The sequence below is a fragment of the Bos javanicus genome, chromosome 25 (assembly GCF_032452875.1).
Source record: "Bos javanicus breed banteng chromosome 25, ARS-OSU_banteng_1.0, whole genome shotgun sequence".
In the NCBI taxonomy this organism is placed as follows: domain Eukaryota; kingdom Metazoa; phylum Chordata; class Mammalia; order Artiodactyla; family Bovidae; genus Bos; species Bos javanicus.
Window position 1 is genome coordinate 35,853,119 of NC_083892.1, and position 17,929 is coordinate 35,871,047.

At 52.4% G+C, this 17,929-nt stretch overlaps 1 protein-coding gene and 1 long non-coding RNA gene across 5 annotated transcripts; one reads left to right on the plus strand and one right to left on the minus strand.

Moving 5' to 3' along the window:
* Positions 1 to 9: 9 nt before the first annotated feature.
* Positions 10 to 17,316, plus strand: LOC133238703 (uncharacterized). 4 transcript variants are annotated; one of them, XR_009733601.1, is made up of 7 exons: positions 11 to 380; positions 4,161 to 4,542; positions 7,401 to 7,557; positions 8,012 to 8,316; positions 8,458 to 8,662; positions 15,231 to 15,300; positions 15,701 to 17,316. It is a non-coding gene; the product is annotated as an uncharacterized LOC133238703 (long non-coding RNA). The 4 variants fall into 4 exon arrangements; XR_009733603.1 differs by having other exon boundaries at positions 10 to 320; positions 15,231 to 17,316; XR_009733600.1 differs by having other exon boundaries at positions 12 to 380; positions 15,231 to 17,316.
* Positions 5,027 to 8,560, minus strand: EPO (erythropoietin). Its single transcript, XM_061402106.1, has 4 exons — positions 8,428 to 8,560; positions 8,081 to 8,167; positions 7,690 to 7,869; positions 5,027 to 7,537 (listed from the first exon to the last, which is right to left on the minus strand). Exons 1-4 carry the CDS (start codon positions 8,548 to 8,550, stop codon positions 7,379 to 7,381), a joined length of 549 nt encoding a protein of 182 aa, XP_061258090.1. The 5' UTR covers positions 8,551 to 8,560; the 3' UTR covers positions 5,027 to 7,378.
* Positions 17,317 to 17,929: the final 613 nt, after the last annotated feature.

Sequence of the window (17,929 nt, forward strand, 5' to 3'; positions counted from 1 at the left end):
AGAATTTTCAGTAGTAACCATGGATTCTGAGATCCAGTGGAACACTGTCTGCAGAATTCCAACCATTTCAAACCTAAAGTTCTACACAGCTGGCAACAGGGGCGAAGGCAACAGAAAGATGGAGTGAAGTGAGGACTGAAAATGCTTCTTGGCAAAGAATTGAAAAAGACAAGTCACAGAGGAAGACCTACAAGGAGCCAGGAAACATTGGAAAAGAGGTTCTGCTTCCGTTGTCATAAGGGAAATGCTGATCAAGACTACAATTTTCATGTTGGCAACAGTTCAAAGGATTGAAGCATTGAGCGTTGGTCACGGTACAGGTACTGTACACACTGAAATACATTGATGCTAAGACTATGTTCGAGAAAGCGTCTTAGAAGGTAATTTGACAATGACTATTCAACTTTCAAATGTGTTTATCTTGGATCCAATTTATCTTTCTAGGATTTTACCTGCAGAAATATGTGTGTATTTTCACAAAGATGTACATGCCTTAAAGATGTCAATTGCAGCATCATTTACAATAGGAAGGAAAAGTCAAGGTTACCTAAATGTTTGCTGGGCTTCCCAGGTGGTGCTAGTGGTAAAGAATCTGCTTGCCAGTACAGGAGACCTAACAGATGCAAGCGATGTGGATTCTATCCCTGGATCAGGAAGATCCCCTAGAGGAGGACATGGCAACCCAGTCCAGTATTCTTGCCTGGAGAATCCCATGGACAGAAGAGCCTGGCGGGCTACAGTCCACAGGGTTGCAAAAAGTCAGACGTGAATGAAATGACTTAGTATGCACGCAAATGTTTGCCAGATGGATGGTTGGATTGTATTAAGAAATATTATTTATATGAAGGAATACTTTGTAGCTGCACAGCAAAGTGATTCAGTTATACATATATTCTTTTTCGTATTCTTTTCCATTATGGTTTATCATAAGATATTGAATATAGTTCCCTGTGCTATATGGTAGGATCCTGTTGTTTATCCATCCTTGTATCTGCTAACCCCAAACTCCCACTCCATTCCTCCCCCCACCTCCCCACCGGCAAACACAAATTTGTTCTCTGTGTGCGTCTGTTTCATCTGTTTCTGTTTCACAAATGACTTCATTTGTGTCATTTCTTTAGATTCTATATATAAATGACAGCATGTGGTATCTGTCTTTCTCCTTCTGACTTTACTTCGTACTATATGTATGGATGTGAGAGTTGGACTGTGAAGAAGGCTGAGCGCCGAAGAATTGATGCTTTTGAACTGTGGTGTTGGAGAAGACTCTTGAGAGTCCCTTGGACTGCAAGGAGATCCAACCAGTCCATTCTGAAGGAGATCAGCCCTGGGATTTCTTTGGAGGGAATGATGCTAAAGCTGAAACTCCAGTACTTTGGCCACCTGATGCGAAGAGTTGACTCATTGGAAAAGACTCTGATGCTGGGAGGGATTGGGGGCAGGAGGAGAAGGGGATGACAGAGGATGAGATGGCTGGATGGCATCACCGACTCGATGGACGTGAGTCTGAGTGAACTCTGGGAGCTGGTGATGGACAGGGAGGCCTGGCGTGCTGTGATTCATGGGGTCGCAAAGAGTCGGATACGACTGAGCGCCTGATCTGATCTGATCTGATAATCTCTAGGTCCATCCATGCTGCTGCAAATGGCATTATTTCATTCTTCTTTATGGCTGAGTAGTATTCCGTTATATATATGTACCACATCTTTTTTATCCATTCATCTATTGGTGGACATTCAAGTGGTTTCCATGTCTTGGCTATTGTGACTAGCGCTGCTATAAACGTAGGCGTGCGTGTATCTTTTTGAGTTACGGTTTTGTCCAGATATATGCTCAGGAGTCGGATTGCTGGATTATATGGCAACTCTACTTTCAGTTTTTTGAGGAAACTCCACACTGGTTTCCATAGTGGCTGCCCCAGTTTACATTCCCACCAACAGTGTAGGAGGATTCCCTTTTCTCCATGCCTTCTCCAGCATTTGCTATTTGTACATTTTTATGAATGATGGCCATTCTGACTGGAGTGAAATGTTACCTCGTTGTTTTGATTTGCATTTCTCTAATGATTAATGATGCCGAACATCTTTTCATGTGCTTGTTGGCTGTCTGTAGAATCTCATGTTCTGTTCATTGCAAAATTATTGTCCTCATTTTCCTCATGTGAAAACTGAACTCTAGAGAAATGGTGTCAGTTGTTCAGCATTGTACCTACTCAGTGTCCTGCCAAGTCCCATGGTTCCCAGAACTGTATTCCAACAGAGGGTGGAGTCACACCCAATCAGAGCAGATCTACCTTCATCAGTTTCATCAACAGCAAGTCTACATGAGAATGCAGATAAGAGGGTGGCTTTGCCACTTTTTTAAAACCCCATTGACTCTCATGGCTGTATCTTGGCTGGAGGGCTATCCAGAGCTCAACTCTCATGAGCCTGCGTTCCTGTATCCCACCCCCGATGTTCCTAGTAAACTTCAGTTTCATTCCTTCCGCCAGTCCGTACTATCAAATCTGTGTCCAGGGTGCCTGGCCTTGGCCCCTGACACCTGACAGGGTTGCCTGGGCTGGCCATCCTCCTAAGCCGTCAGGGAGGGGCTGGTACTGCCCTGCTCCAGGTGTTGGAGAGGGAAGTCCCAACTCCCTTCAGAATTCCAGGGACTCCTTCTGCCTAAATGAGCATGCACAGGGCCCAACCCCAGAAAAGAGATCCTCTGTCCTTTTGCACCAAAGATGGGGGTACAAAGAATGCCCAGCCCAAACACCGATCTCCCCTTCCTCCAGAGCAGCTTAGGAGAGGACTTCCCTGATGGTCCAGTGGTTAAGACTCTGAGCTTCCACTGCAGGGGGCACTGGTCCAGTCGTTGGTTGGGGAAGTTCCTCATGTCTGGTGGTGCAGCCAAGAAAAAACAAAACAAAACAAAAAACCAGAGCAGGTTGGGAAAATGATCAATAAGAGGGACAGAGCCAGGAAAGGGTTAATCCAGGGACAAGCAGCAGAAGCCCATTGACCCCCCCAGCCCCTCCAGGTTAGTCAATAAGTCCTCTGAGGGCTGCTCCTACTGACCTCTCTTTGGCGCCACAGGGCTGGACGGTCACAGCTTCCAACCTGTCTGGGGTTGGGGGTTGGCACTCAGGCAGGACAGGAAGGGATGGTGGTGTGCAAGGAGCTCTGCCTTTTGGGGAGTTGGAACGGGCAAGGCCCCAGGGCCCTTATCATCTGACAAGACTGGTTGTGGTAGGAATAGGTGTGGGTGACCTTGGGATGCGGAAGAACCCAGGAATAACTCCAGGGAATGCAGCCCCTCCCCCCCCGGCTTCCCTGTGTGGCTTTGGACCCTTTGTTCACCCACTCTGGTCCTCAGTTTCCTCATCTGTAAGATAGAAAGACTAGCATAGCTCAGGTTTCCAAGAAACCAGAAAAAGAAAATCATTATTAAAAAAAATCATGGCACTTTCGTAGAGGTCCAGTGATTAAGGCTCCATGCTTCTAATTCTAGGGGCACAGGTTCGATCCCTGGTTGGGAAATTAAGATCCCACATGCCGTGAGGCACAGCCAAAAAACAAAAACATCATTATAAAAAACAGAAATTGTGTGTGGTTGGCGTAATTTTTGATTTATAGACATTTGGACATGATTCACATAGGCAGGGAAACCATTCGGCTGTTTTTCTGTTGCCAATAATCTTTCACAGGGTCGAAGTTTTATGATGGAATTTTGGAGGAATGAGCCTTGACCAGCTGGGAATAACATAGTTAACCTTCAGCCTAGATTCCAGTGTCTAAGAGGCCCCGTTTTGCTAACTCAGCTCCAGCAGCAGTCACCTACTGGGGGAAGTCAGTGGACTGAGTAGACCCAGGAGAAACCCAGGTGGCCTGGGGGCCGGGGTCAGGCAGATGCATTCGGTCAGCCTGATGTGCAGGCCAAGAGGCTGCAGTCAAGGGTGGGAGCTGGGGCTGCCGGCATCGGCTGAAGAGCTGGGAGACTTCAATGGTGGGAAGGGTGGTAGGCACTTTTGACTTAGGAATTCCTGGGAGGAAGTGGGCACCAGGGGCAGGGGATGCATCAGGAAAGAGTGGTAACAAGAAATGCCTGGGATTCACGCCTCACTGACTGAAGCTGTTTTCTTCCCTCTGTCCATTCCCTCTACCCTTCTCCCCATGAAGCTTGCTTCTAACAGAAGAGGGACCCAGAGTCCGAGAGCCTGGTCCTGACACTTCCTCTCAGTATCTTATGACCCAAGCCAGACCCATCCATGATCTCTCCGGATCTCCGTGTCCTCCAGTCTCTGCCTTCCTCATCGGGTTAGGAGAGCAAAAGCGAGACTGCTTGGGACAGCACTTTGGAAGTGGCAAAACCCTCTACAAACAGGAGGCATCTCCATGAAACAGTTATGTAACCCGCTGACTCATAACTAGGCCGAGTTGGCGCCTGTCCCACCCGGAAGTTGGAAGAGCTGGCTCAATCGCTCACCCGGAGGAACTTGGTTTTAGTTTCACCGTCTGATGAATGGGGATGATGCCTGCTGTTCTCTTCCATGGAATGACGGTGAGAATCACAGGAGATCTTGTAGGTGCCAGAGATTAATGTGCTGTTAATCATCAAATCATCATCATTATAATAGTGCAGAAGAAAGCGGGTCTTTTTGCCCCAAGGGGACTGTCCACTCTAGGAGGACACCAGGCTGTGAGTAGCACAGACCGTAATTCTGCTTTTCCATGTACTTAATCCAAAGGCTGGCACACAGTAGGAACTCCATTAATGTGAAACAAATTATGTTTTTAAATTATGTTCTTAACCTACTCGCCCATCACACCTGACTCAGGTCATACACTTCAGGTTCTGTTAATTCATTTCTTTTTTTTTAATTTTTAAATTTTATTTTTTGGCCATGCCATGCAGCATGTGGGATCTTAGTTCCCTGACCAGGGATCGAACTTGTGCCCCTTGAATTGGGAAGCACAAGAGTCTTAACCACTGGACCATTAGGGAAGTTCCTTCTTTCTTCTTCTTTTTTTTTTTTAACTGAAAGCAATAATAAGTCTGAAGCTAAGTGGAGGAATAAGGTCAGAGGGAAGAAAGATCCAGGAGATGTTTAGGCAGCACTCAGGTCAGGAGACCGACAAGACTTTGGGGTTATGAATCCTAAATCTCAAGTTCAGTTCCCAGCCGTGACTTACTAACTGGATTTCCTGGACTTCAAGATAAGTCTCTTTGCTTCATTTTTGCCAGCAAGAAAGATAGATTTCATCCTTCCTGATTCATAGAGGTGGAGTAAGAACCAGATGGCATGTGTGGAAACCATAATATGAATTTTTTTTCCAAAATGTGCGACTTCGGAGTCCTCAGGGTTCTATAGCTTCTAGGTTACCCTAGCATTTCCCAAGAGGGCCTGAAGAGGGCACTGTAGCCCAGGAGCCGCTTTGGGCAGAGTGAAAATTCTCGGGCTGACTCCTCCCACCGCAGCTTGGCCCCCACTCCACCCTCCACACACAGATATTTGGCAAATACCCTCCAACCCCTCAACCTGCTCATATTTTTCCTGCTGCACATTGCAGAACATTCCCTCCCTTGAGCATATTTGCAGGGGTGCAGGCTAACTTCTCTGTTTTGCCATATAAGCAGAAAGAGCAATCCCCCTACCCCAAGTATGATAATGGTCAGGATTACTCCCCATCTGGTTTTGTGACATCTTTTGTGGTCTGCACAGGTCTTTTTCTGCTGTTTGCGGCCGAAACATTATTTCTGGGAAGGAATTTGAAGTTGACTGTCAGGGGAAAGGGTAAAATCAGAAGTAGAAATTCCCTGGCAGTCTGGTGGTTAGGTTAGGACTCCTTGCTTCCAGTGCAGGGGGCATAGGTTCTAACCTTGTTCAGCGAACTAAAGTCCCATATGTCATGTGGACAAAAAAAAGAAGAAAGAAGTGGGGATCAAGCGTGGAGGTTGAATGAGTTTGTTCCGTGTCCCCATCCCAGAGGAGCTGAGAAGGCTTATGTGACAGGAATAAGGTTTAAGTATTTTACTTCTTGGTCTGCACCATGGAATGACCACAGTGACATTCTCCCAGGGCCATGTGAGGAATGCAAAGAGGTCGGATAAGGGAACTACCTGCAGCAGCTCTGGGCAGTGACTGACCAATGAGGTGGTTGTCCGGGAAATTGGTTCCCAATGTACCCCCATCTACTGCCCCTTCTGCAAGTTTCAGGTTGGAGCATTAATGGTAACCATCCCCAGGCAAGAAAAGTTCTGCTGGACTTAGAGGGAGCTTGTACACTGGGAAAGCCTGGTGCTGGGATGATAACATTAGAAGAAGGGGCCACAGAGAAGAGGCAGAAAAGAATAAAGTTCCAGCAGACAGTGTTGGCAGCTGCCAGCAACCCTCAAAAGGGCCCCTCCTCTTGGCACCTGTGTCCTTACTGGCCCTGAAACTCACTAAAGGTTTGCCCTGGGGAATTCCCTGGTGGTGCAGTGGTTGGGACTCCATGCTCTCACTGCCAAGGTCCAGGTTCAATCCCTGGTTAGGGAACTAAGAGCCCACAGGCTGTGCTGTGCAGCCAAAAAAAAAAAAAAAAGACTTATCCTGGGCCAGTTGGCAGCTACCTACTAAGGACTAGCCTTGAATGGAGCCACCTTATTGACAAGCGTGGGCAGAGCTTGTGGCCTCAGGCCAGTGGGGTCAAGAGGTCAGACAGGCCATGCGAGGCAGCACGTAGCGCCCCACCCCCTCCACCTCTGGCTTCCCGGACCTGCCACCTACTGCCAGGATGGGGACAGACCCGGGGAAGTACGGGGCTCCCAGGAAAATAGGAAAGACCAAGAGCCAGGTTGTGGTTTCAGTTCTTGCCAGTGAGGTTGAAAAATACACAAGACTTGGACCCAGTGAGAACCAGGGGCCAGCCCCCATTCCATCTTCATGGCTCCCACCACCCTCCTTGTCCAGTGGACTCTGCTGTCATGGAGTCCCCACGAGACCTGGAGAATTCATGTCTTCCCCCTAAATTCTCCAGTCCATCCTGTCCCTGTTTGGTACACGTAAAAGGAGGTATCCATCCTCCAGCTGGTCCCGGCACTGTGGCTGGGCAGCATGTCAAGATGAGTCTCAGTGTCTCTGCAGCATGGTGCTGCCCCCAAGTTTAGGTTGAACTCTGAATTCCTCCAGCTTTGGGGCCTCAGACTGGCCCTGTGACATCCTTAGATCTGAGTTGAGCTCTGGACAGTTCCTCTAGCCCCTGAGATGTTACCGCTGGCCCTGGAGTGTCCGTGGGACAGGCTGGCACTGAGCTGGTGGCCCGTCGACAGGGGTTGGGAGTGGCGGCGTGGAAGGCATGGCGCAGGCAGTGATGGTGAGCGAGATGGTGGACGTGCCCGGGGTGATAGCACCAGGTCACCTGTCCCCTCTCCTGCAGGCCTCCCCTGTGTACAGAGTCAGCTTTCCCCGCAGGAAATTGGAGTAGATTCGGAAAAGCTTGGACAAAGCATCAACAGTGAATGCTCGGAGTGGGGCTGCGGAGGGGGTTGCATCTGGAAGGGAGATGGCTTCTTTCTGCAAAGAGAGGACTAAAGGTTAGTGCAGTGCCAGGGGCTCCGGCAGGAGATGGGTTTCAGGGTAGAATGGCTGGGGGGTTTCCTTGGCAGGGCCCTTCTCTCACTTTGCAGAAACAGCAACCCCAGGGGCAAGGACGGGGCCAGACACACCTGGGCTCCCAGCGCCCGAAGCAGGGAGGTGAGACTGCGGAGGCCGCTGACAGCTTTGTCCACGTGCAGCCGCAGGGCCTCGCATGGCTGGGACGCGTTGGCCAATAGGGCCTGGCCCCGCAGGATAGCTTCTGAGAGCAGGGCCAGGCCCTGCCAGACTTCCAGAGCCTGCTGCTGGACCTAAAGGGAGCAGAGACTTGGAGTCAGCTAGCCCAAGCCAGCCTCTCCCTCCTCCCTCTCAGCAGCCCCATGCAAACAGAAGTTTTTTAGAATGAATGAACATTCACCCTCATCTTTGCTGTTCCATTTCTTCTCTCTCTAGCATTCTCCTGACCATCCTATGAGGTTCCCAAAATGAGACTTCCCAAGAGGAAGGAACCTGTGAACTCACCTCCATCCTCTTCCAGGCATAGAAGTTAACCTTGGTGTCTGGCACAGTGATATTCTCATTGAAGCTGCAGCCTTCTGCACAGCCCATCTGAAATGCACAAGCCTGGAGTCAGGGGCCCCAGGGCCTCCATCCGGCTTAGCCCCTCACTAGCTTCCACTTAGGCACTGGGACTACCACTCCTAGGACTTTTACTGGGGACTTTGACTCCTTGCTTCCACCCCTGAACCAAGCACCAGGTTCCTGGATCTTGCGGCGGGGGTGGGGGGGTGGGGTGGTGGGGGGGGTGGGTGTTGACCCTGGAGCCCCAAGTGTGAGTTCTGTGGAAGGTCTTGGGGAGGGGATCTCACCGTGGCATTTTCGGCCTCCCTGGCCTCCAGGATGTACCTCTCCAGGACTCGGCTGTCACAGATGAGGCGTGCGGGGGCGCCCAGGACTGGGAAGCCCAAAGGAAACAGCAGAAAGGACAGCATCAGCAGCGGAGTACAGTCTAGGAAAGAGAGCCGGGCTGCGGATGAGGTGGATTCTCGCAGGAGAAGGGCTGGTTTGGACGGCAGGTTCACCCATCCTGCTGCGCAGCCCCCAGTGAGTCCTCCCCACCTGGACCTTGGGAGCGCTCAGGCTCTGCCTCCGCGTTCATTCAATCCCGCGGCCGTGTGCACACCCCACCCCCCTCCAGCTACCGGCATCCACTTCTCCCGGCCAAACTTCAATCCCGGTGTGACAGCGGCGTCCCTTCTCGCAGATCCGGGTTGTGGCTCCCAGACCCAGGTGTCTGAGTCTTCCTCGGCACCCACAGAGCCGCGCCTCTTCTCCCTGAACCCCCAGCCCTCCGCCCCGTCTCCGGCTCAGGTTCCGACTCTCCCCGGGGGACTCCTAGAGCCCGACAGACCAGCAGGTGAAGGCTGCCCCACCCCCCTTGCCCTTCCGGGGTCCTTGGCAAGTCTCAAGTCCTTGAACCGTACCAACTCGGGGCCAAGAGCCCCAGCGGTAAATTCCTCCTCAAACAGCGCTGCCCCGGCCGAGAGTACTCACCGCGCGCCCCCATCTCCGTGCCTCGCCTGACCCCTCAGCGACCTGGGGCTCGGCGGGTGCCTGCGCCGAGGCCCCGCATCCCGGGAAGATCGACGGGGCAGGGCCGCCCCGCCGGCCGAACGAGGGGGCCGCGGTCCCCGGGCGCCGAGCGGGGTCGGGGCAGAGCGCGCAGAGCCCGGGGCCAGGGTCTGGAGGACGGCGCGGCGAGGCGACCGGCGGGGTTGGCCCGGGGACTGTTGGCCCGGGGACTGCGGCGGCGGCCGGGGGTCGGGGCTGTTATCAGCTGTGTGCGTGCGGGTGGGGGGTTGGGGGGAGGCTGTGTGCGTGAGGGGTCGCGGGAGGTGGGGACCGGAGGGGTCACAGCCGGGGCAGGACGCCTGGGTCGGGGGCTCGCCGGGGCGGAGCTGCCTGCCGTCCGACCCCCGGGTTCCGGGAGGTGCGGCTGGGTGCGCGCCGCGGGACGGGCACAACAAGGCTGCCCTGGGAGAGCAGTGCCATTCTGCTGGGAGCGCCTGGGGACCCCGACATCCCCTCCACCCCCTAGAGATGGGCCTGTCTGGGTTCTTGCAAGGCAGTCAGGAAGATGCTGGCTGGGCAAGTCAGTGGTGGCCTTCTCACGGTCCCGGTTCTTCTGGAAACCGGTGTTGTTCGAGTTGAGGGATTTAATATGGGTGGTGCACAGAGCAAGACACTTGGTGAGGTCTTCTCCTCCCACTCCTCACTTTTGAGGACCCTGAAAGCCCAGAAATTGAACTTTTAGGTCAGTGTGCCTGGCAAAATTCTTAACAATCTGAAATACAATGAACCCCCAAAGGGATGGCACCGGGGGTCTGCAGCTAAGCCTCTGTGGTTTCTAGGAAGCCCTGGGGCAGGGAGCGAACTCCAGGGAGCAGGAGTCCAAGGCTTGCTTGCCTCTCAAACCTTGGGAAGTGGCCTGAGTGTCTAGGCCTCAATGCTCTAACCTGTCAAATGGGCCTCCTGAAAGCACCATCCCTGTTCATGTTGCTTTCACAAATGCGAAACCCTGACAAATGCTGGTGGTTATTTATATGTTCATTCACTCCCTCCCCAGTCCCATAATATTAGATCTGTTTTATTCATGCATTTAGTCCCTTCTTGGTGCAAGTCAACTGACTACAAACTTTTCAGGACAGAAACATGCATTGAGACTTAACTCCTGCCTCCCGGAGTTTGTAGCTTACAGTAGATATAGGATGGGTACGTGGAGCCATGTGTGAGGACTGGGGTGTGCAGAGCTGAGCTATGAGAGTTTGGAAGAGGGGGTGGTCACCTCTAGCTGGGGAATCAAGGAGGATTTGATGCAGGAGGTCAAAACAAGCTCAGCCTTGAAGGGCAGGCAGGATTTCATTGGGAAAAGATGTGAGGTGGATGGGGGAGGCCGTTCTAGCCCTGTGTTGGTGGGTCAAGTGTTTTGGGGTGAAGGGTGGGGTGTGGGAGGGAGAGGTGGATATCAGGCTAGGGTGCTGCTTAGGGAGAGGTCATGTTGTGAAGGGCCTTGAGTGCCGCTCTGAAGAACTGGGACTTTGGAACGAGTGGAAAATATTCATTCATTCAAGAAATATACATATAAGAGTACCTACTTGGACTTCCCTGGTGGCATAGTAGATAATAATCCACCTGCCAGTGCTGGGGACACAGGTTCGATCCCTGGTCCAGGAAGCATGGAGCTACTGAGCCTGTGCACCGCAACTACTGAGCCCACGTGCTGCAACTACTTTTGAAGCCCTCACGACCTGGAGCCTGTGCTCCACAAGAGAAGCCACTGCAGCAAGAAGCCCACACACCACAACAAAGAGTAGCCCTGGCTCGCTGCAACTAGAAAAAGCCGGGGCAGCAATGAAGACCCGGGACAGCCAAGGAAAAAAAAAAGAATACTTACTGTTGGCCAGGAACCTGGAGATAGAGTAGTGAATAAAAAGGACAAGACTGCCTGCCCTGGTGGAGCTGACATTCTAGAGGAGGATGGATGGCAAACACGAAAATGAATAAAAGATAGAGGCTCTCCAGTGGTAAAAAGCTTCGAAGGCCCAGGAATCTTGGAGGAGGTGGCAATTTTGGACGAAGCAGGCAGAATGCCTACTGAGAAGAAGGTGACAAAGTGAGGGAGATGAGGGGCGATCAAAGAGGGTTCAGACAGATGAATGGGAGGGGCAGGAGGCAGAGGCTTGAAGGTAATAATGAGGCCCCGACCTGCTCCCCTGCCCTCTGCTCACCCACAGCCTGCTCTCAGGGCCTCCCCCAAAACCTGGTGTGCCGGCTGCCAGTCTGCATACCCCACTGTGCCCCCTGATCCCGGTTTCCCCCTCAGCACCCAGGCGGCCTCCCAGCCCCACATGGCCCTCGGAGCCCAGCCCTGGGACAGGATCCCAGCTGTGGGACAAACACACGCACACTCACGTCCACACACGTCCGCACATGCGTTCTGTCCTGACTTCCCACACGCCTCAGCCTCTGCTCTCCGGGTCCCCAGACTCCTGCGTCACTGCCCTGACCTGACCACGGAGAGGGGGCCGGGGGGGATGGCGGGGAGTAGACACAGCCGGAGGAGAGGGAGGAGAGGAGGAGCTGTTCGGGCTGTGGGACCTGCCTCTCCCCTCACGCCAGCTTGGCAGAGGTTCCCCAGGCCCCTGCCTTCGAGAAAGGTAGATGGGCCCTGGGCAATAGCCCCTAGGTGCTGGGGCCTGCCGGACAAGGGTGACGTTGGTTCATCCGCTGGAGCATTTGGAAAGAGCTGCGATTGCAGCCCGGGAGAGAAGGCAGAGGAGACAAGGAGAGAGATGGAACCTCCGTCCAATCCCTAAGCCGTAGTAATCCTACCAAGAAGGCAGAGGCTGATTTGGGGGCCAACTTAAACCCAGCTGTTGATGGATACCACCCAGCAGGGCCCATCAATCCAGCCTGGACAGCAGGGCACCCTGAGGAGCAGGAAGCTACCTGGGATTCCCCCTCCGATGCTTAGTGCCCCACTGCCAGAGCCCCCTCCATCTGCCTGTTTATATTTCTCTGGCATGGTGCTGGCCCAGTGCCAGGGCGACTGCAGAAGGTCACCACGCTGTCCCCTCCAGATATCCCCAACTGGATGGTGGGGGTGGAGACAGGCTGGAGTCATCCTGGCAGCCACTAGAGTAACTTTCCTGCTGAACAAACAGCCTTATTCGGGGTATTACCCTGAGCACGAGCCTGCAGTGGCTCCCGGTTCCTAGGAACTAAGACCCTCTGTGCTCTGCCACCCACCCACCTTTCCAGCCTGTTCTCCCACTTCGTTCACCCCCATGCCCACATCACAGGAGCTCACTGACATGATTTGCTGCCTCCTGCCCTTCGCTCACTCTCTGCCTTCCACCTGGATCACCCTCGCCCTCCCACACTATCGCTCCCTTTCTTCAAGTGTTACTTCCTCTACGAAGCCTTCCCAGATGCCCCGGCAGAAAGCTGTCTCCCTGCTCTGGGCTGCCGTTCTTTATGTACATCTTTTATGTCTCAGCAATACGTGAACCGTGAACTTCCTGAAGTTCAAGCTGGTTTTAGAAAAGGCAGAGGAACCAGAGATCAAATTGCCAATATCCACTGGATCATGGAAAAAGCAAGAGAGTTCCAGAAAAAATCTATTTCTGATTTATTGACTATGCCAAAGCCTTTGACTGTGTGGATCACAATAAACTGTGGAAAATTCTGAAAGAGATGGGAATACCAGACCACCTGACCTGCCTCTTGAGAAATCTGTATGCAGGTCAGGAAGCAACAGTTAGAACTGGACATGGAACAACAGACTGGTTCCAAATAGGAAAAGGAGTACGTCAAGGCTGTATATTATCACCCTGCTTATTTAACTTATATGCAGAGTACATCATGAGAAATGCTGGACTGGAAGAAACACAAGCTGGAATCAAGATTGCCGGGAGAAATATCAATAACCTCAGATATGCAGATGACACCACCCTTATGGCAGAAAGTGAAGAGGAACTCAAAAGCCTCTTGATGAAAGTGAAAGTGGAGAGTGAAAAAGTTGGCTTAAAGCTCAACATTCAGAAAACAAAGATCATGGCATCCGGTCCCACCACTTCATGGGAAATAGATGGGGAAACAGTGGAAACAGTGTCAGACTTTATTTTGGGGGGCTCCCAAATCACTGCAGATGGTGACTGCAGCCATGAAATTAAAAGACGCTTACTCCTTGGAAGGAAAGTTATGACTAACCTAGATAGCATATTGAAAAGCAGAGACATTACTTTGCCAACAAAGGTCGGTCTAGTCAAGGCTGTGGTTTTTCCTGTGGTTATGTATGGATGTGAGAGTTGGACTGTGAAGAAGGCTGAGCGCTGAAGAATTGATGCTTTTGAACTGTGGTGTTGGAGAAGACTCTTGAGAGTTCCTTGGACTGCAAGGAGATCCAACCAGTCCATTCTGAAGGAGATCAGCCCTGGGATTTCTTTGGAGGGAATGATGCTAAAGCTGAAACTCCAGTACTTTGGCCACCTGATGCAAAGAGTTGACTCATTGGAAAACACTCTGATGCTGGGAGGGATTGGGGGCAGGAGGAGAAGGGGACGACAGAGGATGAGATGGCTGGATGGCATCACTGACTCGATGGACGTGAGTCTGAGTGAACTCCGGGAGTTGGTGATGGACAGGGAGGCCTGGCGTGCTGCGATTCATGGGGTCGCGAAGAGTCGGACACGACTGAGTGACTGAACTTAACTTACTTATGTCTCAGAGCTTCCCTGGTGGTTCAGATGGTTCTGCCTGCAGTGAGGAAGACCTGAGTTCGACCCCTGGGTTGGGAAGATCGCCTGGAGAAGGGAATAGCAACCCACTCCCGTATTCTTGCCTGGAGAATTCTATGGAGAGAATGAACCTGGTGGGCTACAGTCCATGGGGTTGCAAAGAGTCAGACATGACTGAGCGACTAAGACTTCTACTTTATGCCTCAAGCGTCCCCTCTTGGGGCCACCATGTACAGCTGTCAAGGTTGAGCACTGCACAGCTCCAGGGGCCGCCATTCATTTGGACCCTGATGAGAATGGTATTCTCTGGAGTCGTGCAGCACAGGTGCTCTGTTAATCAGAGGAGAGAGAAAAGGACAAAGCATAGGCAGGTCTTGTTCATCTTGGTGCCAGTGGGCACCTGGCCTGTTGCCTGTTTATGGTCTTCGCTCAAGTGTGGCTTGCAGAGTGTGCTCCGTCCACTCCAAATACCTCAACCAGAGGATGGGAGGCCTAGAGGGAGGAAGTGAGCCCCTCGTCTTCTGCATGCTTGCTGGAGCCGTGCCTGGACAACCTAGCTCTGGGTTCGCCGGGGCTTGAGAGGCCTCCATCTACTTCCTGAGCAGGGAGCCCGCAAGGCAAGGCCTCAAAAGGGACAGTCGTGACCACAGGATGGCGGGGGTGGAGACAAGCTGGAGTTGTCCCAGCAGCCGGTTCAGATTGAAACTCCAAGCAGCAAATTTACAGCCCCTCTGAGCTAGCGCAGACCCCCAGGAAGCACGAAGTCCCAGCTGCCTGGAGTCGTGTTGGGGCGGAGAAGGGGGGGCCTCTGGACCTTTCCGCCCTCCTCCTTTCCAATCAGTAGCTTCTCAGCCAGGCTTGGGAGCTCTGCCAGGGGCCCAGACCTTCTGTGCTGGGAAGTGGGGTGGCTTGGACCTCGGAGGGTGTGATGGGGAGGGCTTCCTGATGCTTGGGGAACTGGGAAGGGAGTGAGGACTCGGAGTAGGGATTCCTGCTGGGAAGTCCTGTGCAGAGGTCAGCTTGGAGAAACGGAGGCAATCTGTGCTTACTTGGCCACAAGGTAGCCTCTAGGACCAGATGTTTGGGTTCTGTTCTCAGCGAGCAGCTCTGCCGCTTCAGGAGCCCAACGAGGCTTGTCTGATAAACAAGGGAGCCCAGATTTGGTGACCTGGTGAGCTCTGCCACTTACCAGCACACAACGTGAACAGGTGACCTTATGTCCGAGCCTGGGGATGGCAGAAGAAACGATAGTAACTGCTTGCCAGGGCTGTTGTGTGATTATGTAACGCCCGGCACGAGGTAATCAATACGTGCTACCTATTATCACTGCACCCTTGGCTTTACTATCCCTGCTGTTTGTCCTCTCTTTGCAGGCCTGGAGACCAGATCGCCAACATACTCTTCAGCCTTCCTCCAGCGTCCGCCACCGCTCCTTCTGGGGAGGTGGGCATGGGTTCGTGACACCTTATCCCTGGTGTTGTAGCTGCCTCACTAAGCCACCCACTAGCAAAGGTCACGGGGTCAGGGGGTGTGGATGGAGGATGGGAGTCTCTCTGGGTGGACACATCCACTGCTCTTTGGAGAAAGTTGCCGCCGAAACACAACTGACTGGAGCTGGGGGTGGGTCAAGACATAGACATCAAGGCAATGCTCACACTCAGTTTATTCAAAGCCTGGAGACAACCAGGGCTTTCTTGTCCCCTTAACATGGGTGTCCTCCCAAGGGAGGCCCAGAGACATCCCAAGGACCCTGAACTGAATGAGGCCTTTGGGCGCACCCTGGACAGGCCCCGAAGCATTACCAGGCCACCTTCTTTGGTTACTAGTCTCGACTCTCCCCCAGTGCTTGAGTCCTTGCAGGCGGGCACGCAAAGCACCAAGACCTCCACCTCCAGATGCACCTCCCCAGCTCAGGTTTCTGTGAAGCGTCAGCCACATCCTAGGATATCCTGTTCTCAGGTACGGCTGAATGTTCCCAAGCTCCTTCACACACCCTTTACCGGAAGGATGTCCTTTACCCATGTCCTTCCCATCCTTTACCAGAAGACAGAGCTGCTAAATTGGCCGCAGTAGCTTTCCTGTCCAAACAAAAATAAAACATCAATTCAAAAGCACCCATAAGTGTCATTTAGGAAGATGGAGTCTTAAGTGGTCATTTTCATAGACTTCTCTCTTGGTGGGATAACCTTTGCCTCATCCCCAAACCTGCAGTGGGTCATCTCTTCCCTTCAGAACTACATTTACACACGCCTCTAGTCCATCTTCTCCATAGGCTCCAGGGTTTGTTCTCCCGGCTCCTGACCAAGCACCAAGAACTCACCAGGACAGAGTGCAAGGAACTTCCTAGAAGGATCATCCACCCATCCACACCACTTCCTGGGTCCTGAGGGCCCGTCTTCTTTCCTGCCGCCAGTGCCACAAAAGTAAAAGCCAGCAGGACTAAGAACCCAGCCTTGTAGATCAAACACACACAAACCACCTTCCTTCCCCTCTCCCCATCCCCATGTAGAGGACCAAACTATTCCTTAGCAAAATGACTCACACTACCAACAGTTTCCCCTCTTTCTGGAGCCCTTGCTAATGCCAGGCTCCAAGCACTATGTAAATTAATTCTTTCCAAATCTGTCTGCCCTTTTTTCTATTAGTTTTTAGAGGCCCAGGGGTTCATACCTCTCTGGGCAGACCTGGTGCCTAACAGAGATTCCGCACAAGCAGTGAATTCTCAATAACACTAGAGATGAGGTCTACTCCCACCTCCAAGACAAGCATTTCAAATCTGACCTCGGGGGAACTGTTTTTGAAGTAGGAGGTCATTTTGCGCTCATTGTGGGCTCCATAGCTGTTGAGCAAAAAGAAGGGAGGGGAACTGCACCTGGACATCCTTTCTGCCCCCATCACCTTCCAGCTTCCCAAGCTGTGATGGAAGACACTGCAGAGAACCCAGAGGGCGGGGGAGCTGAGGTGGCTGGTGGCCTCCCTGCAGAGCTCCCTGCCCCATCCACCAGGCGTGCACTCGGACAGATGCAGGCACTTTCCCCACACCCCCTACCTGCCCCATCGGTGGCAATGTCTAGGGGCTGTTTCTGCCACTGAGGGAAGCCCCACTGGCAAGCAGTGAGAGAATATGGAGCAGAAACAACAAATAAGCTGGAAGATGTGGCAGCCGAAACAAACCAAATGCAAAAGGGCTGCTGCTACCACCTCTGCTGGGCCTGGGCCAGGAGCACAGAGACCAGAGCACATACGTGCAAGGACACACACAACTCCCGCCAGCTCCCTGCTGGCTCCCCCGTTACTGGGGCCTCCTGGGCAAGGGAGCCTTGCAGTCAAGGCTGATAGGGAAATTGGGATGGGGGGATTTGGGGGCATCTGATAGAATCGTCTCCGTCAAATCTCCCCAATGCTTCCTACTTTGTAGCTGCCGAGTGACCCTCCAGTCCTACAACACACCCTGTTAGTGAATCCCCTTTGTACACGCTGATGCCTTTGCCTGATGTGGCCTCTCCCCTCTCTTCTGCCTGGCAAACTCCTCTTCATACTTCAAAACCCAGGTCAAAGGTGAAACCATCTCAGACCTCAGCAGGAAGTTAGCCATTTCCTTCTCTGCACTTCTCTATTGTGGCTGTTCTTACCTCTTACATCACACATCTTATTCACTGCACGAAAACTGGTATATCCACCTTCCCAACTAAATGGTGAACTCCTTGAAGGCAGGGGCCATTTTATACCCACCTTTGTATCCCCAGGGCCCAGCCCAGGTCTGTGGCTCACAGAAGGCACTTGGGCTGTCTTTAGTCATTAGAACGAAGCCCCAGTCCTTCTGTGAAGAGTTTGCTTTCCTGTGCGACTGGCAGTCACTTCCACAGCATGAGTCCCTCCTCAGCAGGAACCTTCAAGCCAGAGGGAGAGGTTTTGCCAAATGAGAAGGCTGATTTTCAGAATCCCAAACCAAACTGCCTTCAAGCAAACTAGAACCAAATTCAGTTACTAACCTTTAAATCAAAGTCTTTCAAGCTCTTGTGACCTCCCCCAACAGTAAAATCGATGTTATAACTAGCACACATCTATATAC